Below are 19,427 nucleotides of genomic sequence, written 5' to 3'. Positions count from 1 at the left end.
TCTCTGAACCTTTCAGTATTTAAAGAATTGTACATGCCATAAACATGCTACAAAAATTAGCAGGTTCACCTCCATCGGACCACATTTCCTGTAAGTCTGCTAAAAATGTTTTAAGGAGACATTTACTGCATGGTGAAAAACAATTTATGCCTGCCTAACGTACATCACGGCCTGGAGCTTTAAAAGAAGACTGGATCACCACACATCTTAACAGAAAGGAGACCTGCAAAGTTGTTCTGGCTATAATCAAGAGATTAACTCTCTTGAAAACCTCCTGCTGTTGCTTTCCAAGTTCAGCTCATTCCCAAATTCAGATCATGCTTCTCACTCGAACCCGCCAGCAGCCAAGTGTTGGCCTTCCTTGATGCACAGATTTGCCTGGACCTTGGGTGAGACATCCTGTTATCACTTGAGCAATTTGGGCAGCTAAATTCATGCCATCTTATTGCTTCGAAAATGGGGCCAGGTCATTCCATAGGGAAGAGGCGGTGAGCTTTGCAGGCACGGCACATGCTCCAAAACCAACGGCAGATGGGATGGGGCTTGTTCACTCAAATTGATGTGGTGTGTGTGTGCGTGTGTGTAGCCATGCAACCATTTTTAGGGAAAGCTGGATTGAGGCTAAATTCCCAGCTCGACTATTTTAAAGCAAGGCTTTTAAAATAAAATGTTTTTTCTCAAAGCTCAGAGCTGGAAGTTGGGCAGGGGGAAGGGGTATGGGCAGAAATCGCTCAAGCCGAAAACAGAAATACAGAGGCTGCGTTTTCACCCCTCCCCTTTCTTGGAGCGCTGCAAAGGGATGCCTTTATTCTTAGCGTGAGGTGTGAAACCAACCCTTCAGCACTTTTGCTAGAGACATCTGCTGTTAGGCTCAGAAATAAAGCTGGAGGGGCCCTGCCCAGGGCTGCTAGGCTTTCTCAGAGCTTTGCTGCCTCTCTCTCATTCTCTGGCTCATAAAGAGAACAGCACTGCCAAGACTTACTGTATTCACGCTAAGCCAGTTTGATTCAGGGGTTGAGGCGCTGGATTAGGGAGGGGGGAAACCAGAGTTCTAGTCCTACTTTAGGCATGGAAACAGCTGGCCAGCCACTCTCTCTCAGTCCTCAGAAGAAGGCAACAGCAGGCCGCTTCTGAAAACGTTGCCAAGAGAAACGCGTGGGCTCGTCAATGGACTTGCCCGGCATCAAGACTTACTCAAAGACCAAAACCAAAAAGAGGTCTATTTAATTTCAGCCCATGGGAGTGATATTAGATCAGAGGGAGCTTTGGGGATAATGTTTGCTGGTCTTCTCCTTCCAAGTAACTGGCTCCCAGTGAGCCTTGCCCAGCAATCCCTTTGGCTGGGCTCGTGCCAGATTGCTCTGGCCTTGGCATCTGCCTGTAAGTACCCAATTCCAGTATCCTGGTGAAATCCTCCTATGTGTTCCACCAAGACAGCTTTTCTCGTGGCCAGGCTAATAAAAAACAACAGCCTCCAGAGAGTGATATTCCTTCATTGGCTTGAGGGGTTCTCAGTGTGGCTGGTTAATAAGATAATAAGGCACACCCATCAATATAAAAGAGAGGAGGAACAGAGGAGCAGCGATTAAAGGACAGCAGCAACGAAAAACCTCCCCACAACCTTTAACCTCCAGGATTAAGAATTGAGGAAATTAAATTGTCATTCTACGATAGTGTAGTTAACTTAGATTATGGGGCATTAATTAGGAACCCATTTATTGCATTCCGTCCACGCGTGGATATCAAAATAAGGGGTGGGGGACCCTCTTGTGAAGGCTGTTCTGATCTTTCCACAGATCAAAAAAGGGCAAACCCATAACAGATCCCCAAGATGTATAACTCTACTGTATTGCGTGTTTCCTCATGATCTATTTTCCAACTGGCCCTACTGAAGAAAGGGATAACTTACGTACCTGAAAAATCCCCCTCTACTTCCCCAAAGCAACAGAATGGTCCCCCTGATTTACCTGGTGTCCTTGAAAACTGGATAACGTGCAGCCAGCGAGGGAACTGTTTCCCAGTGAAGTGCGGACACCAAAAATGGCTGGTGGCCTTTTATAAAGAGAGCTGTCAAGCATCAGCTAAGCCTTTTAGGGAAGAAGGAGAAAGGAATGCATTCCTCTGATAAGAATGGCCCCGATATGCCTAACAGGATGAGAAAGGGATGGAGATGGCTTTGGCTTTGGCTGACAGAGCCCCAATGGAAAGGCTGGTGTTGATCAAATGCTGCCCCTCATTTCAACCGCTCCTGTATCCCATCTCAAGCAAGGGGATCACATGCATCAAACTCCTGTTCTGAGTTTGCCCATGACTTTCAGAAACAATCGAGGTAGTAAGATCAAGCCAAAAGCGTAATCTTGTAAGACCTGTTTATGAAAATGCTCTACACTTGAGATGACTGGGCGCACCCACGCAGTTTTAATCTCTGGGTTACTCATGGCCACTATGTGCCAAAGACACTGGTGTCTGTGGCACTTTAGCTACAAGAGATTCATGTGAGAGCATGAGCAAGCCTTGAACCAAATGTGTCAACGTAGGCCAACCGTTCTCAATCGGTTGCCCTCTGGATGTGTTGGGATTAAACCTTTCTGAATTTCCAGCCAGCACGGCCAGTAATATTCCCATCTAAGCAGGGAATTTTAGGAACTGGAGTCAGGGATGTTTCTAGGGAGGCAGGCATCAAAAAAGTCAAGATGCTGGCCACAACCATGCAGTTGAAACCCTGCCCCTTTGATTATGGCTGCCATCTGGACTTTTTGGACTCCCCCTTGCAGATGGCCTGGCTGTTACCTTGACCCTTCTGGAGAATTCAAGGTGGGGGAAGGGGCAGAACTGCACCTTACCTGGATATGAACCACAGCCCCAGAATTGGGGCTGAACATTTTCAGAGTGCTTGAACATGGGGTTGAGTAGAATCATGGTCTGTTTCAGCAGCTGCTGTTGTGCAGCTTCTGATACTGCTGCCTTGGGAACTGGCCCTGCATTTCCCTGCTTCAAATAGTAACACTCTGCGATGGAAAAAGAGAGCATTCAATTCCTAGAGCTGATGTGATTTTTTTTTTTTTTGGGTCTAGAATGGGCCTGCAGTTGGATAGACTGATGTGCAAATCTCCCCAAAGCTTTCTGAACCAAGTTACCGCCAGCCTAAATTATCTGACAGGATTGAGAAGGAAAAACTTCAGAGGACACGCGCTGTCCTGAGCTCCTTGGGTGAAGGGCAAGATAAAGTTATAATTAACAACAGTGCAGGAAAAGTGGTTCTCGTTCACAGTAAGCTTCTGCGTTATAGCCCGGCTCTTAATATTCATTTATTCCGAGGTGCAGTTCTTAAGATTGCAATCTGCTCAGAGTATTCTTGATATTCTACATAGCAGGCAAGATACCAACCAAGAAGTTAGAGCAGCATTTCCGAAAGGTTCCTGGTTTCAAGGAATCTCCGTTCTCATCTGCTTGCTGGATTCTGGAGAGGGTTCACAAAGCGTTAGGGTAAACACTGTTCTGTTGAGGCCGATGAACCTCATTGTCCCTCTCTGTGAAATGAATGTGTGACCAAGAGCGCCAACAGCTTTACCCTGCGAGGGGCGGGGGGAGTTTAGAAGCAGCAGGCAAACCATCTTTTGCAGAAATTTCCCTTATCTTCCACTGCTGGCTTTCCTGCTGAGAAGCCAGAGGGCAGCTGTGCGTTTCAAGACCCCTGCCCTGAAGTATTTAGGAAGTGCCCAGAGATGAATCCAAGTGACTTGGTGTCACAGGAAGAGGGAGACACTTTTTTCCTGCGTTAACTGGGGAAACAGCTTGGCAAGCTGTATGAAGGGGCCTGGAGAGCAGGATTAAGTTGTGGGATGAAGATATCCCCTGTTGATGTTGATGTACTAAAAGAAGAGTCTACCAGGCCTAGGGATGAGAAGCAAGTTATATACGAGGGCATGTTAAATTCGTCCCCGCATCTGACAGTTAAGATCGTCTCAGAAGCAGAAGCTCTCCTTCTTTCTTGATCTGATGACCGAGACACTGATCAACAAACACAGTGACTTGCAACAAGAGCCTATTTTATTAAAGAACCACTAAAAAGGTTAGTGTATAATACAGGGGTAGCCTCAGGAACCAGGGGCTGACATCTCAGGTGGAATTATCTCATGGGGGTTTTCTCCAGCCTCCTGATCCCCAAGTTGAAACAAAGAAAAGGGCGTTTTTTCTGTTCCCGCAACTGGCACAAATCCTGCGTCTGTCACCAGACTAGTCACTTGGGAGGAGAACTTGGAGACTTGTTCTTTGCGGAGGTCAGGCAGGAAGCTATGAGAAGAACACATAAATCGACAAGTAAAGGGTATGAGCCATCTGGGCCTTGGTAACCATTCAGTTGTCTAGCTTATATATCAAGCTGCTTTAATTAAGAAAAAATATATCTCAGCTATTTTTTTTCGGTCATTTGTTTTAATACATTCTGCTTGCTTAATGAGCTAGTTTCACTTAAGCAGAGAAGCCAGACCCTTATTGCATTATTTTGTAATGTAATAAGACCATTTTCAAAAGATGTAAGTAAGAATTATGATGGAGAAAATCATGACACAGGACACTAGAACCCAAGCTACTTCACATACACACCAAATCTACAGTCCAAAGAAAGAAACAACAGCTAAAAACAATACCAGTAGTCATGAGAACTGGGAGGAAATTGTCTTTAGGGCTTACCCACACAATGAGTTTTGCCATGCCCTGGAGCTGGGAGGAACTCCTGCTGCCCTCAGTTTTGCTGTCCTCCTAGCTGTGCTTGCTGCTCATCCAGAACGGGACTGTGTTGTGCTATTATAATATATTGGTATACCATGCAATGTTGTAAGGGCAGTGATGGGTGGTTTACAGTGGCTGAATCTGAATGTCACCAACTGTGATGAAAGACATCAGCCTTCATTTTGTAGAATGTGTCCTGGGGTGGTCCTTGTACAGTCCAGGAACTCTATCCAATTTTTTTCTTGTTTCCCCATAGACTATCAACCTAATGACCACTAGAGGGCAGCAAAGGGTTCACCTTTCCTGAGCGTCACCTAGTGGTTGCTTGAATTAGTGTTGCCTGGATGCAGCTGCTGTGTAAGCATTCTTGAGTCTTTGGGATGTGGGGAGATGTGCTAAGATGCTGGGTACTTTGTTTTTAGATTTTTTTTAATCTAAAAAAAGTTATTTTTTAAATAACTCAAGGTGGCAAACATATCTAATACTTCTTTCCCCTCCTATTTTCCCCACAACAACCACCCTGTGAGGTGAGTTGGGCTGAGAGGAGTGACTGGCCCAAAGTCACCCAGGCAGCTTTCGTGCCTAAGGTGGGACTAGAACTCACGGTGTCCTGGATTCTAGCCTGGGGCCTTAAACACTGGCCCAAACTGGATCTTAGTTGTGTATACATCCACACAATTTTTCCAAAATGATTATTAACTCACTGACCTATTGGCCACTACGTGTTAAAGTTTTGTTTTGTTTTTTAAATTGCTTGGCTGCCAGTGGGAGTCACTGGGATTTGTGCAGGCAAGATGCAACCACTAGTTACTGATGTTGAAGAGTTGAAATCTGAGATAAGAGCTTTGCTGGTCATGTGTAGACGGTTAGGCCAACCTGCCTATCAATTTACAGCAAATAAAGTTGTTTCCAAAGCTTGGGTTCCAGTCTCTCTCCAGTAATGGTAAATACAAGGGAAGGCCTCCTGCCCAGCCTCTACCCCCAATGTACCCAGAAAGCACCCCAGACCACCCACTTGACAGATGACACAAATGGAATTGGTCTTCAAGAGCAGGACTAGTATGTGTGCAGTGTCCATCTATTGGGTGCTTTGGACTCTCAGTTGAGGCTGCAACCACTTTTGGGTTGATTGCTCAAGCTACCTACTTGAAAAGAACACACATACACACATACACAGAGTGGCTGTAAAGTTGAATTTTAGACACAGATTGGATAGAACTAATCCCACAGCAGATTTGCTGGACCAGTTGGAGTTGAGCAGATCACCAATCTCAACTGCATCATCTTAAGCCACCATGCACCCAAGGCTGTCCACATGGAAAGCCTTGAGCCAATATAAAATGGAAAACATCACTTCCACAAGACATCTAAAGCTTTCTTTGGGCTACCTTAGCAGCAGGCTGATGAGAAAAGAGATAATGATAAATGGGTATCTTCATGCCAGGACAAGAAGGCTGTGTAGGTGGTCTCTTAACTTGGCAAGACAAGCTCCTGAAAAGTTTCTAGAGCTGTGATGTCATTGCAAGGAAGGCTTCCACTCTACTTACAAGCCTTCTAACCTCTCATGACAAGGCTGTCTAAAACAGATGTCCTCAAAAGAATGGGCAAATGCATGTGACAAACATGGTTATACACAGCACACATGGAGATACATCAAAATACACAAGTTGAAGTGAACTGTGGTTCTCTCCCAAACTCTCATTCAAAAACAATCCATCCAAAACTAACTTTTTTTGCATCTAGATAGACTAGCAAATCCTGTGATTTTTTTCAATAGCTGAATACATCACATTTCAATCATAAATTGCCTATTCATCACTGAAGGGGCTTTTGCTGGGCCAGGCCGCTTGTTTACTTAGTTTATTTTAGCCTTGTTCTCAGCCTACATGTTTTAAACTTTGGTGGTGGTGGGAAAGCAGCTGTTTGACTGCTACATAACAGCCTTCTCCATCCTAGTATCCTGTAAATCAGCTGGATTTCAACTCCCATAATTCCCACACAAAATGACTAAACATCAACTGAACAAAGGCGTAAATTTCTGTCTGTATGTATTATACAAGTTGTTCAAGAAGTTTATTATTCCAGACTCCCTAGTATAAATCTGAACAAGCAATGCAGCTGAATGGAAAGAAACATGAATGACATCAAAAAATGCAACCACAGTGTAGAATCTGAGGGCTGTTTTCTTGTCCTGCTGGAAATGAGAGAATGAAAAAAGCAAAACTTACTTTGTTAGCTCAACAATGAGAGTGGCTTTTGGAGCTGACACCAGACTCAAATTTGGTTTAAGAAAATGCACCATGCTACAAAAAGCAAACAAAGAAGAAATGAATATAATTAGAAGTAAGAGTACCTTGGTCCCTCAGCTTGATCTGGAGTTGTCTATGCAATTATGAGGTTTCTGTCTATTGACTTAGAAAAATACTGACTGAATTTCCCCAAACTTCCACCTGTCTCATTCTGCTGAGATATGCATGATAATGGTGCCACCAACTTGCATAGTTATACTGACTCTCAAAACTGCATTTACCAGGGTCAAACATGAGTGAGTTGTCTGGCATTAGTTTTTTTTTCACTCCCTGCTCTGTCCCATCCTCTCTCTTCCCTCCTATCCTTATGGTATCTAAGGAAACATGATTTTAAATGTGGATAGCTGTCAGTAACTTTAGAAAATTCATAAAGGAGTTTTGCATTTAGAACTGAAGAAAAAGTTTGGAGAGTTGGATGTATCATGCAATTGGTGAAACAGCCAAACCTGATGAGCGGGGCAGGTCTCTCTTTCTAACAAAGCCAATAGATATTTGGAAACACCACTAGTCTAGATAGATTAGTTCCCAATGAACTTGGTTATTTCCTACTTGCTCAGCAGGAAATCAATAGGAGGAATTCTGGCTCCCCAGCAGAGAAGTTCCATGCTGCCCTATTCCTACCTGCAAGAGAAGAAGAAGAGATTGAAAAGTTGTTGATATTTGACTTTGTGATGGAGCTCAAGGAGGCAGTCAAGGGGCAGGAAATGGACATGGACAACTTCTGTTGTAGGAAGTCCTATGACAATGGAAAGACACAAACTAGTGAAAATGGAGACAGACAAAAAGAATTGGACCAGGGTCTAGAGCAGTGTTTCTCAACCTGGGCAACTTGACGATGTTTGGACTTCAACTCCCAGAATTCCCCAGCCAACATTCAGGAGTTGAAGTCCAAACATCTTCAAGTTGCCCAGGTTGAGAAACACTGCTCTAGAGGAATAGAAGAAAGGACAAGACATAACAAAAAATAAAATAAAAAAAATCTTGCTGTATGACAATTGAGACATTGCTTTATGCAAAATTTTACCAGTAATTTGTCTACATTTTGATTCTAGGATATGGGGAGAATCTACGTTCCTCAGGATGTTTCTGAATTACTACTTTGGGGATCCTTCCCCATAGGCCTTATCGGCTGGGGATGCTAGGAGCTGAAGTTCAAGTTCCTAATTCCTTAATTATTGCTTTCCATGGGCTATTTCACTGGAAACTTCCAAAGGGAAATGCTCAGAATTTTACTGGGGAAATTCTGGGCAAAACCTGGGACATATTTGCTCAGCTATTAAATACGGAAGCCTCACCACAAAATGAGGGAGTTGCAAAGGTCAGTGGTTTACAGCGTTATATGATGCTTCGGAAGAAAAAAGTTCTAATATAACTATAGGCAGGTACAGAAAATGGTTGCTAATGAAACATCTGGGGGAAAAAATCATGGTAACTTCTATTGGCCCATCTTTTTTTCCCCCATCCCTGGTACATCTTCTGATTGTGAAGTTTTTAAAGGGAAGGGTCTTGTGCAGGAATGTAAAAGAAATCTGCCCTGTGTTTCTATGGGAGTGGATTTTCAAGATTAAATGATATTAACCCTCCCAAGGCACAGACAGCAACACTAAGCATTCAGTGTCTATCTCCTTCCAAAAGGCCTTTATTTCTAAAAGTTGTTGGGATAGTTATGTAAACATTAAAAAAAGAGCCAGTTTACAGAGGGGAAATGTATGTTAGCAAATCTTAGATCCCAGCAGTCTGAGCAGAAGAATCTGTACAAAAATAGATCTCATAGATAAGGAAGCAGCAGTGCACCAAAGCCAAGGAATGGTTTTTGAGGACGAGCAGCCCTAAGGAAAACAAACAGGTGAAAAAAGGCAAAGTGATCATCTAACACCCAACCTTCCTTCCATAGCAGGCCTGGACCATCCTGGTCTCCCTTTTCCTTTAGAAAGCCTAGATCAGGCAAGATGTACATAACAATTTTTGAAAAGTCTGCATTTATAAATGTGAGATTCTTGGGAAATTTGTATGATGACTACATTCATGAGCAGAAGCAGCGTATAAAACCTCTATTTGTTAAAAGGAAGATGCAAACATAAATAACCACCTTTTTGAACAATTCTGTTAAAAATACAAATGGATACTGCTGGGCTAGATAGACCCCAAATTTAATTTATCCATCTCTTCCCATAGAAAAACATTTGGTAATCAGCTCTGAATTCCTGGGGTAAACCAAGATCTAAATGAACTCAATCATAAAGGCGAACAGTGAACTGAGGAATCTCGCGCACCAGAAAAGGCCCACAGAAGCCCCTTAAAGAGAAAGCACCCATTAACTATGTACCATTTGTAGCACACAACACAGTACAGTCACCACTACCACGAAGATCGTCATCTTTCCTCTCTTCAGATGGTACTGAAGGGTCATAGCGAGTGTTATATCTCAGTTCATACAATAGGGCAGTGACATTCTGCAAGGAGATTTCCTGGGCATTCTGTGAATGAAAAGATGATCAGCTTGAAAATGTGTCCTGGCATGAGATTCTGTTCTCGGCTACATCTGAATGCAGCCATAGCCTTCACAAAGGTCAATTTCTACTCCCCACTGAAAGAATCGTGCTCACTTTACTGGGGAGGCCATTGATGGTTTTTAGCAGACTGGGATCTTCACTTTCAATGCCATACGTGATGTACGGGCCAGTGGTGATATCTCCCCAGTATCCCCGTGCTGGTATTGGTTCCCCTTTCTGAGAGATGAGAAATCTGAATGAGTTAATTTGGTCTGTCATATTGCTGTTTTTATCCCTAATTAGGTTTTCTAGCTAGAGGAGGGAGAGAAAGCAATTATGAAGATGAGAAGGGAAGTGGGCTAGGGTTATAAAAGCAAAAAGTGAAGCCCCCTTTTCCCAATCTCTCCTATACATTCTGCCCATCTCACTAGGTGGATCGCTAGGCCAATGTGGGAAAACACCCTTCACTTTGGACCATGTCCTTTGGTCTCATGGCATAAGAACTGGCAGTTGCAAATTAGACTTCTGACTGCTTCAGATTCTAACAATATTTATACTTCATTAACATGAACTACAAAATCTCTCATGGCATCTTAAATTAAGGCTGCACAAAACTCTTTGTAGTTTTGTTGCTAGGATCCATCACAAGGGGTGGGGGGGGGGCAGCCTTTCATCCTGTAGAGAAACGGAGTGGAAGAAAAGGGAAAAAAAGGATCAAGGAAGATTAGAAACAGATAATTTATAGCAATATTGAAAGGAAAGCAATGTAAATACAGGCCTACTCTTTGAGTTCACAACAGAACTGCTACTGGCATTTATCTCCAAATAAATACCTAGAACAATGGGAGTAAATAACCAAATTGCAGCAAACCTCTAGAGATTTCTGAAAGGGTGGCTGTGAATTAGATACCTTTCTCTTATCTGAAAAATCTAGTAGTGACTACATGACACTTTGACACTCCACTCTATTGCTCCAATGGTTTCATGAGACTATATGATAGGAAAGTTAAGAGCTTGGGATAGGGAGACTTTAATTCAATTTCCTCCCCCCCCCTCCATCCGATTACTCATTATGTCTCAGCATATCCTGCACTGAAAATGGGCTCTTTTGAACTTGGAGAAAGGGAAGGATTTCTAAAAAACAACATGCATATTTCACAAAAAAATATATTATTTGCCTTATCAGAACAAGACCACACTACCACTCTCTGTCCTCACTCTTTGGCAATCACCTAGAACAGTCTTTCTCAACCTTGGCAACTTGAAGATGTGTGGTCTTCAACTCCCAGAATTCCCCTGCCAGCTACCAGCACCTTAAGAAAGTGAAAGGCCTCACGTGTCTGATGAGACGTCCAGATGCCAAGGTTTTGTTGGGGACATCATAAGTAGCTTCTCGCATTTCAAAGGCTATGCCTGTGTCACGCCACTGGAAAAACTCACGGAAGTTTATTATTCTGGCCTAGAAGGAAAAAAAAATATTGTGTGGGCAGAAAGAGTGCCCCCACCATGATCTCTGTAGTACCAGAACCCCAAATGTACTTGGCCAGTGTTACCCCACCTTCTAGTTACATACCCCTTGCTCATGCAGCTTCATGGTGAGATCCCAGTCACACACCCCACGGCGGGAGTCATAACGGGTGCCCAGGTATTGCCGGAGGCGTAGGTCCCAAAGCTGTTTGATCTGGAAAGCTCGTGGGTCCGGATTCCGCCAGAACTGAAAGATGGCCTCTAACTGGTCCCGCTCCCTGAACTATCCAAAAAAGAACAAGAGTTAGGTAGTTGCTGAAGCCCAGGTTCCTGAGTCCTAAACGAGGGTAGGAGAATCAAGTGGTTGAACCCAGAAAAGGATGTGGAACACAGTAACTTGAATCCTCAGTCCAGGAAGTGTAGCTACAGAGTGTGGTTCTCAAAGAAGCCATGACAGCAGGGTAAACATGTCTTCATTGCTCCTCAGTGATAATAACCTCATTGCTGAATTATTTGCACTTCACCTTGAGTGCAGAGAAGTCCAAAATAGGGAGATTAGCCAGCTGGAAGTCAGGGTCTGTGATGTAACGGATGAAGAGGCCTGCTTTCTCCTGCAAGTAGGCAGCAGTCTGGCTTCGGAGGAGAGTGTTCCCCATCAGTTCCAAGAATGTCTCACTCTTCTCTTGGGTGAGGGAGGATGTAGCAAAAAGACATCAGTTGTAAGATGAGGCATTAACATTCAATTTTCTGGATCTGTCACCCATCCCCAACCATCAGAGAGTGGCCCAGAAGCCCAAATCAACTTGTTGCCAAAGAAGGAAACAAAGCTGGGGTAGGTAGAGAAACCCTTCTTTCCCTTTACCTTGTAGGCCCATCTTGTCTGGAGGCTCCAGAGCCAGGTTCAAGAAAAGCAGCTGCCGACTCACAGCCTCCAGATTGTTCTCCAGAACATAGAACTGAGTGAATGAGAGAGACAATTCAAACTGGAAAATCTTCCCCATTACATTGTGAATATCAAAATGGAAACTGCCTTACATTGATTGGACCACTGAGTCATCTAGACCAATTTTTTTAAAGCAGATTAAAAAGATGGGAAACATATCACAGATCTGCAACATCTTATTAAGTTTGGCTCTTAATTAGATAAGACATGCTTAGCACAAAATGAAATATCTGATTGTCTGGCCTGCAGCCTTTCCCAACTGGGCTCACTCCTGCCTCATTACTGGTTATAAACCAGAATAACTGATTGATATTTTATCAGTAGAGGACATGATCAGAACACGATTTCCTACGAGGTGAGAATTCTTGTCTAGTTTTTAAAATGAGGTACCCGCCAGAGCTGACAGAAGCAGGTACATCTGTGTATGTATGAGAGAGAGTATATAGTGTGCACCAGAGTAACAGGAATTAGGTTATGGAAGAGAGAGAGAGTTGGCTGCAGGAAGCTTGGGGGTGTAGGACCTCTCTTAGGGGATCTGTCTTTTACATTTTGGCTTTTTTCTCCACTAATGTGCTGCCTGTATATTTGTAAATAAAGAAGATATAACAAAGATATTACAGCTATTCAGTATTCTTGCATCCCAAAAGAGCAGCAACTCTGCCCCTCACTCTTTCCATTATTCACAGATGTTGAAAGCATGCAGTCAAGCCTTTCCAGAGAGAAATCCTGGATCCTAAACTCTTCGACTCTAGAGACATCTCACTCCCTGCACCTTTCTACTCTTCTGGAAAGTTCTTCTTCCCTTTTAAAAGCTTTCTCAGTTTACTGTTCAACTGGTTCAATACAAACTGATTCACGAACTGCTGTACTCCAATTCCCTGCTAACACACTATGCTTCGCTCCTATCACAAGGAATTCACGAATTCAAGCAGAGCTCCTATGAGACCAATATCAGGAATTCAAATTTTTCTTTCACAGCCCTGCTCCACCCCCTCCACCTTGCATCACGATCCTCTTGTTATGAAGTGACACTGAAAAATGCTTGCTGGGAGAATCACTACCGTTGACTCATAGCCTCATGATGAAGGAAGGGTGCAAGAGGACATCCGTGTGAATGTAGGAGTTGCTATGGGGGATTGCAGCGATGCTGCATCTGTGGTCACACATGCCCTTGTTCATCTTTACTTTCACACCTCCACCTCACCTGTCAACCGCAATACACATGGACTTCAGCACTGGTTGTGCGGAGCTGAAGGACTATCATTGCTGGACAGCTACCAAAGCAGCCCATTGTCAGGAATTAATTAATGTCAAGACACATTTCAGGAAAAGGAAAAGAGGGGGCAACACACCACCATCACTTTATCACATGGGCAATATGACTCAAATCTGAGAAGAGGACTCACTAGTTCTGGTGCCTCTGATATAGCTCAATAGAGAAATGCTTTCCCTCACAAAAGAAAGTGCAGCTCTTCTTCCCAATCTCCTTGGCGGATTTTAGCTACTGATAACAGATTTTTTTTATGGAAAAGCAGCTAAAGATCAGGAGGGATTCAGGTATTTTCCTGACATTTGAAAACAATCCCAATTGCATTGTCAAGCATTTACGTATCGCTGTTTATACTTGCAAAGGGTTTTATAATTTCTGCAACCAATCTGTGAGGGTCACTTTTTTGAGAGCCGAGCATATTGCAGCAACAACGGAGAATTGTCAGGATCCCCTTAAAAATGATTTCAAACATTTATTTGTATTTACTACTACACTTTATTACCCGCTTCGCTTCATCATGGAAATCAGTAAGGTTCCCACACTGTCTCCTAGTCTGACTCAGACCTGTTTTAGTTTCAGCAAGATTGCTGCTGCATCATTTTATATCACACAACCAAAATTTAAAGTTGTTCAAATAACAGCAGCTTATTGCTGTTGCAACTCTACCTCAAGAAAACTCCATTTTGAGGGACAACAGGCAAAACTTTAGACTAAAATACAATAAAAATTAAATATAGATCATTCTAAATTATTTAAGAGAAAGGCAGTGGTTCATTAATGAAACAAATAATTTGCATGTCATCTATATATCTAGCAGAGAAATGCTATTCCTGCAGCAAATGCGGAGAAATGTACATTTTAGCTCTGGGGCATTTGCTTTATTCTGCTGTCCTACTGCCAAAATATAGCAGATGTTTCATTAAGTTTTATTTAGGAAAATAATAGGTTTGCAAAGTTCAGCTAAATAATCCAAGAAACCATTCAGTCTCTGCATAATATAGGGGGCAAGGGGAAATCAAACAAAGCAATAGACCTGTGTGCAGCTGAAAAGAAAAAAAAAAAGCAATATAATTACCAGGCCACACCAAAGTGCAGAAAGAGCATAAGGCAATCTGGAATGGAAGGAAAAGGTTACGCACATTGATTTTTCTCCGTGGCAGCCGGTGCATCTGACTCATCGTTTTTAGGATATGTCGCGCATCTACTGACCCCACTAGCAGGATATTCAGTTCAGGAAGGCCATTCTGGGAGAGCTTCAGATGTTCCATGGAGGATTCTAGACCTACAGAGATAATTAGCATGTACCATCCACGACTGCCTATATTCTGTGCTAAAGACAAGTGTTATTTTCCTAATAGGAAAAGCCTACATGTTCAAAAACTGGCAAGGCATGTTTTCTTATTCTGAATCTGTAAACACTGGCACATAAAGTAAATAGTAATTTGAATAAATTTAAACTGGCAGAAAGAGGCTGTTTTAACTTTGTGCCATGGAGAGACTTTGTCAGCTTCTGTTCACTTATGGATCACAGAATCAAACAATTTGACCAGGGTACCTAATTTTTTGCACACAGCTAGATCAAGGAAGCCCAATTGTGTTGGGACAGTGGGCATTTGGACATTTGAGAGCATGCTGTAGCTGCTTTCACAAAATGCCTACCATGGAAAGCTTTGTTTTTTTATGAAGAAGCTGCAATGATGGATGCTGTTCAACAAAATGCCCATTAATTTGAAGGCAAACCAGCTCCTCTAGTCTACTTTTAGCTTTCTTCTAGTCAGGAGGGTACATTTTCTGACAAAGCCCTGGGCTAAAATTTTTATTTTCTAAAAACGCTGTGAGGACTATGCAATGACCCTGTAGACCCAGAGGCATTTTTGTAAATAAAGGCAAAGCTTTAAAAAAAATAAAGGATTGCTTTGCAACATATTGATTTCATCTTTTAAATTAAAAGAACCTTTAAAAAATTAATAGCAGGTAGAACATGTAGAACCTAAAAATATTGATAATGGGTAGAAGGATGGGGAGGGGAATATTACCGCAGAGGAGCATCAAGTTGTCTATGTATGTATGTATGTTTGTGTGTGTGTGTACACACACATAGGCTCTCATCTAACAGAACATCAGCATCTGGTAGACTGAGAAATACCTTTTCCTCAGAGGCAGCTACTTTATCTCACTACTGTACTGAGCCCAAATAGAAGCAGAGAGAGAGATTTTGCTAGTGAAAGACTTTCTAAGCATCTTCCACATTTGTGGTACAGAAAGCTCCGATTTCATAATAAAGCATGAAAGCACAGAGGGCAAGAGAACCCCATATTTTGTACAAAGTGACACTTACACATTGCTTGCAGGTTGAGTGCTGGAGAAACCCCCCACCAAGCTGTGGTGCCAAAACCATTGCCAGTACCTGCTGCCGTCATGGCTGCAAAGAAAGCACATCATAAGGAAAACATAATATTTAGGGAAATACGTATCAGGAACCCACCACAGTTGACTTACTCTCTTGATATATTCATCTACTTTTCAAATCCTTATAAAAAACCTGATCTTCCAAACCATTTCTCCCTTCGTACCACTGAACACCACTGCATTCAGTGATACTGGACATAGCGAAGAATAGCAGAACCATAACATTCCTGGTTCAGGTTTTATTTATCTATTTAATGGGTTTATAGGGCCACCCAACTCCAACAATGTGACTCTGGGTGGCATGCAAGAAAAACAAACAATAACCAAAACAAATAACCACACGACGTTAAAAAAGCTACCCAATATACAAAATATAAAATGGTGACCAAATACAGTAAGTAAACAACCAAAAGGGAACTCCACTCAACTGGACCCAAATGCCAGGGGTCTTGGTCTTTGCCGTGACCTTGTTAGACAGTCTTAGAAAAAGTACTCTTCATAACCTCACCATTTACAACAGAGCTGGTCCACCTTATAGGGGTTCTTTCTCACATCTTTTGCAACTTGGTGTCTATTAGGAGAGGGCAACTCCTAAGCTCTTGTGAGCCACTCGAGTTCTGGGAACTACTGTATAACGCAGTGTTTCTCAACCTTAACAACTTTTAAGATGTGTGGACTTCAACTCCCAGAATTCCCCAGCCAGCAAACTGATTGGGGAATTCTGGCAGTTGGTCCACACATCTTAAAGTTGCCAAGGTTGAGAAACACTGGCATAATATAATGTTTTTAGACTGCACCAGACTGGAGAAGATGATACAAAATTGCTACTCTTTTAATTTTATTCACAGGAAAGTTTATTAAGCAGATGCAGTACCACATACCTTTCTCCAAATGGCAACCTGACTTACATAATTTGTGAACCAACATATTTCAAGCACAGCCCAAATTCCAAAACTAAAAGACAAACCTATTTATAAAAGACGGCCTGCTATTCCACAGTGCTGATCTCCATATTTAAGTGACCTGATCATATGCACTTTTGCTCCCAATCCAAGCAAGTCATTTCAGATAGGATATGAACTGGCATAGAATACAACTCCCTTCTTACACCAATCTGCCAGAAACCAGCGGATAAGTAGAAAAGCATCTGCACTGAAGGAAAATAGAAATGCACTAGAAAGAATGCAAGGGAAAAAAAAAACAGAAGAAAAGCCTTTGCTGCTATGGAGCACCTGATATAACACCAAGGCACTTGTCATATTCTGATCCCCTTCATAGCCTCAGGTAGAGACTGGAATGGTGTCAAGGGACCATTAAACTAATACCCAGCACATCTAATCCCTATCTCAGCTTTTTTATTTTGATTATTTCAAAAGTGCAAGCTTATAGCAGAATCCATAATGTTAAGACTCCAAGAATTAGCTCAATAAGCTGAATAGGGTGTTTAGTTTTAAATTTTCTCATATATTCTGCATAGCAAACTGCTTTTAAGATTAAAAAGAAGGCAGCAACATAATATAGGATTCTAAGGTTGGGGTGGAAAGAAAATCCACAGGGCACATATCTGACTATTATCACACTAATTTGGACTAGGAGTAAAAATTCTTAACATGAATGTCACCTTAAATAAGGGGAACTTGAATTTATCATGAACAAATACTCTGTGGAGCAACCTAACAACCTCAATCGATTTATTCAGCCAAATAATTACATAATATTTGCATGGCTTAGCCTACTTGTGATAGTCTTATTTCAGTTTTCTCTCTTGGAAGAATTTGGATTTAGGGTTTGAAATGAAAAATATTGAATGAAGTCTAATGATAAAAATCATAAGCCAGCATATTAAAAAAAGAGAGAGAAAGAGAAATCTTCCCACCTGTATTCCCCACTCATACTGAACTATGCAGAGAAGGGCCATATTTCAGCAAGAGAACACCTGCCAAAGGTCCAAAGTTCATTTCCTGGCCTATCTAGGAGGAGCTGGGAAAATTCTTCTCTGAAATCCTGGTAAAGGGCTTTACCCATAAATAATTATAATTATGAGTTAAATTAACTAATTGTACACGGCATATTGTTCAATGCTTCGATTCTTTCTCTTACCCGTCTCTGGAGAGCATCAAACAGATGCAACCAGAAACTGGATCCCACCATTTAATACTGTAATAATAAAGCAGTTGCAGAAGATGAAACAGCTCTAATCTTACATTATGGCTTAGCACAATCTGCCAATCCTGCTAATGTTAGTCTAGATCAGTGTTTCTCAAAGTGTGGTCTGAGGATCCCTGGGGGTCCCCCAAAACCTGCTTAAAGGTCTGCAAAATCAAAATTATTTGCCAGTCTATCTTGAAAAATAATATAATATTAAAATCCTATCAAACAATTGTGAGAAATGGTAGTGGCAGCAAATGCATCAATTTAAATTTTTAATGCAGTAAATATTGATAAATATAACCCATACAAACAAAAGCTCTTTTGGGATCCTCCATAATTTTTAAAAGCAGGAAGGGTACCTGGGAGAAAAAAGTTTAAGAGACACTGATCAGTTGTTTCTTTAAAATGATGGAGGACCCCAAAGACCTTTGGTTTACGTAGGTTCTATCAATCAATATTTACTGTATTAGAAATTAAAACTGAGAACTCTTAAAATATTTGATATTGCGGACCCCTTGAAAGGGTCTTGGGGACCTCCAGTGGTCCTCACACCACAGTTTGAGAACCACTGGTCTAGATCAGTATTTTTCAAACTTGGCAACTTTAAGATGGGTGGACTTCTACTCCCACCATAAAGTTGCCAAGTTTGAAAAACACTGGTCTAAATGGTTTGTCTGAACCCTATATTCAATGCAACTTATTTATGAGTAAACTGTGGGCATAATGCACCGAAGATGCTATGATTCTAATAGCTTGGGAGACGAGGATGAGGCAATACACCCGGTTTGTGGGGAACGTCATCCAGAAAAGCCGAATAGCATTACAGTAAATGGCAATAAATAGATTTAAATGCAATTTATTATCTGCGACAGCACGGCGCGACCCTTGACATTTGATATTAATAGTCAGATACAGTCGACTCACCCCTTCCCCTTTGCTTCCCCTGACACCCCTCCAGCACTGAACTTACTTCGAATGTAAAACCTCCTCCAGAGGATTTGTGCCTATTCTGCTCACGGGCACTGAGAATCACTCCGGCCTACCCCACCACCCCGTCTGTCCCTGTTTTCCTTCAATTTGGGGTTACCCGCCTGTCCCCTCCGCCACGATTCTTTGCCGAAAAAGTGGACCGCGGCGCCCTTCCCGCAACCACAGAGACGCCCCACCGCCCTCTTCTTGCCCACCCCCTGATGGAAGTCGCGACAGACAGCTCTCTGCTCAATCAGTCGCGCCGCAGGACGCGCGGCAGCCAATCAAGACCCGGGAAAGGAAAAATGGGCGAGGCGTGGCGGGTAGTCAGGGACGCGGTCTTCATGGCAACGGGGCCTGCGGTGATGGGGAGGCGTGCCTGGCGTAGATTTCTACTCAGCTGCGCTTCCTCCGCTTCTTCGTCGCCTGAATGAAATGGCGTTTCTCTATCCCTTCGACTTCAAGACCGCTTAAATGTCAGGCATATATTATATGTACTCACTCATCTGCCCTCATAATAACATAGAAGTCTCTGTGGATGCAATCATGAAGTGACTGGGGGAAAACTCGGGTTTGCTCCCGGGTGGTTTAAGAGAAGCTTAAAATGGAGGAAACCGGCGGGGGAAAAGGTTTATCTACGGAGAAAGCAGGAGCCCCTTGCTGATTTTATTAATGTGGTTTATTGA

General features: G+C 42.5%; 2 protein-coding genes across 2 annotated transcripts in view; both read right to left on the bottom strand.

The window, feature by feature from the left end:
* TNNI3 (troponin I3, cardiac type) overlaps positions 1–2,052 on the bottom strand; it is a 20,230-nt gene extending 18,178 nt beyond the window's left edge. Inside the window, exon 1 of the mRNA XM_088142724.1 lies at positions 1,968–2,052. The gene's annotated coding sequence lies outside the window, so the exon portion shown is untranslated. The remainder of the gene's footprint in view (positions 1–1,967) is intronic.
* A 1,991-nt stretch (positions 2,053–4,043) lies between these two features.
* DNAAF3 (dynein axonemal assembly factor 3) lies at positions 4,044–18,910 on the bottom strand. The gene is made up of 12 exons (XM_007442514.3): positions 18,743–18,910; positions 15,551–15,634; positions 14,352–14,494; positions 11,862–11,955; positions 11,524–11,681; positions 11,106–11,282; positions 10,869–10,991; positions 9,647–9,769; positions 9,367–9,517; positions 7,662–7,776; positions 6,960–7,034; positions 4,044–4,293 (listed from the first exon to the last, which is right to left on the bottom strand). The coding sequence occupies exons 2-12, from the start codon at positions 15,630–15,632 to the stop codon at positions 4,098–4,100; spliced, it is 1,437 nt and encodes a 478-aa protein (XP_007442576.2). The 5' UTR covers positions 15,633–15,634; positions 18,743–18,910; the 3' UTR covers positions 4,044–4,097.
* Between the last annotated feature and the right edge of the window lie 517 nt (positions 18,911–19,427).

The sequence above is a fragment of the Python bivittatus genome, unplaced genomic scaffold (genome assembly GCF_059951505.1).
Source record: "Python bivittatus isolate LINGU-HERP-01145 unplaced genomic scaffold, Pbiv_v1 ctg000440_np1212, whole genome shotgun sequence".
NCBI classification, from domain to species: domain Eukaryota; kingdom Metazoa; phylum Chordata; class Lepidosauria; order Squamata; family Pythonidae; genus Python; species Python bivittatus.
Note: the sequence above shows the minus strand (reverse complement) of the source record. Positions and strands in the feature narration are given on the sequence as shown.

Excerpts from the sequence above, each read along its gene's own strand:
- DNAAF3 (XM_007442514.3), bottom strand. The coding sequence starts at position 15,632 with ATGACGGCAGCAGGTACTGGCAATGGTTTTGGCACCACAGCTTGGTGG. Across the intron at positions 10,992-11,105 it reads TGAAGCTGCATGAGCAAGGG|GCCAGAATAATAAACTTCCG; the intron begins GTATGTAACTAG and ends TTTTCCTTCTAG. Across the intron at positions 4,294-6,959 it reads CTCATTGTTGAGCTAACAAA|CTTCCTGCCTGACCTCCGCA; the intron begins GTAAGTTTTGCT and ends TTCTTCTCATAG.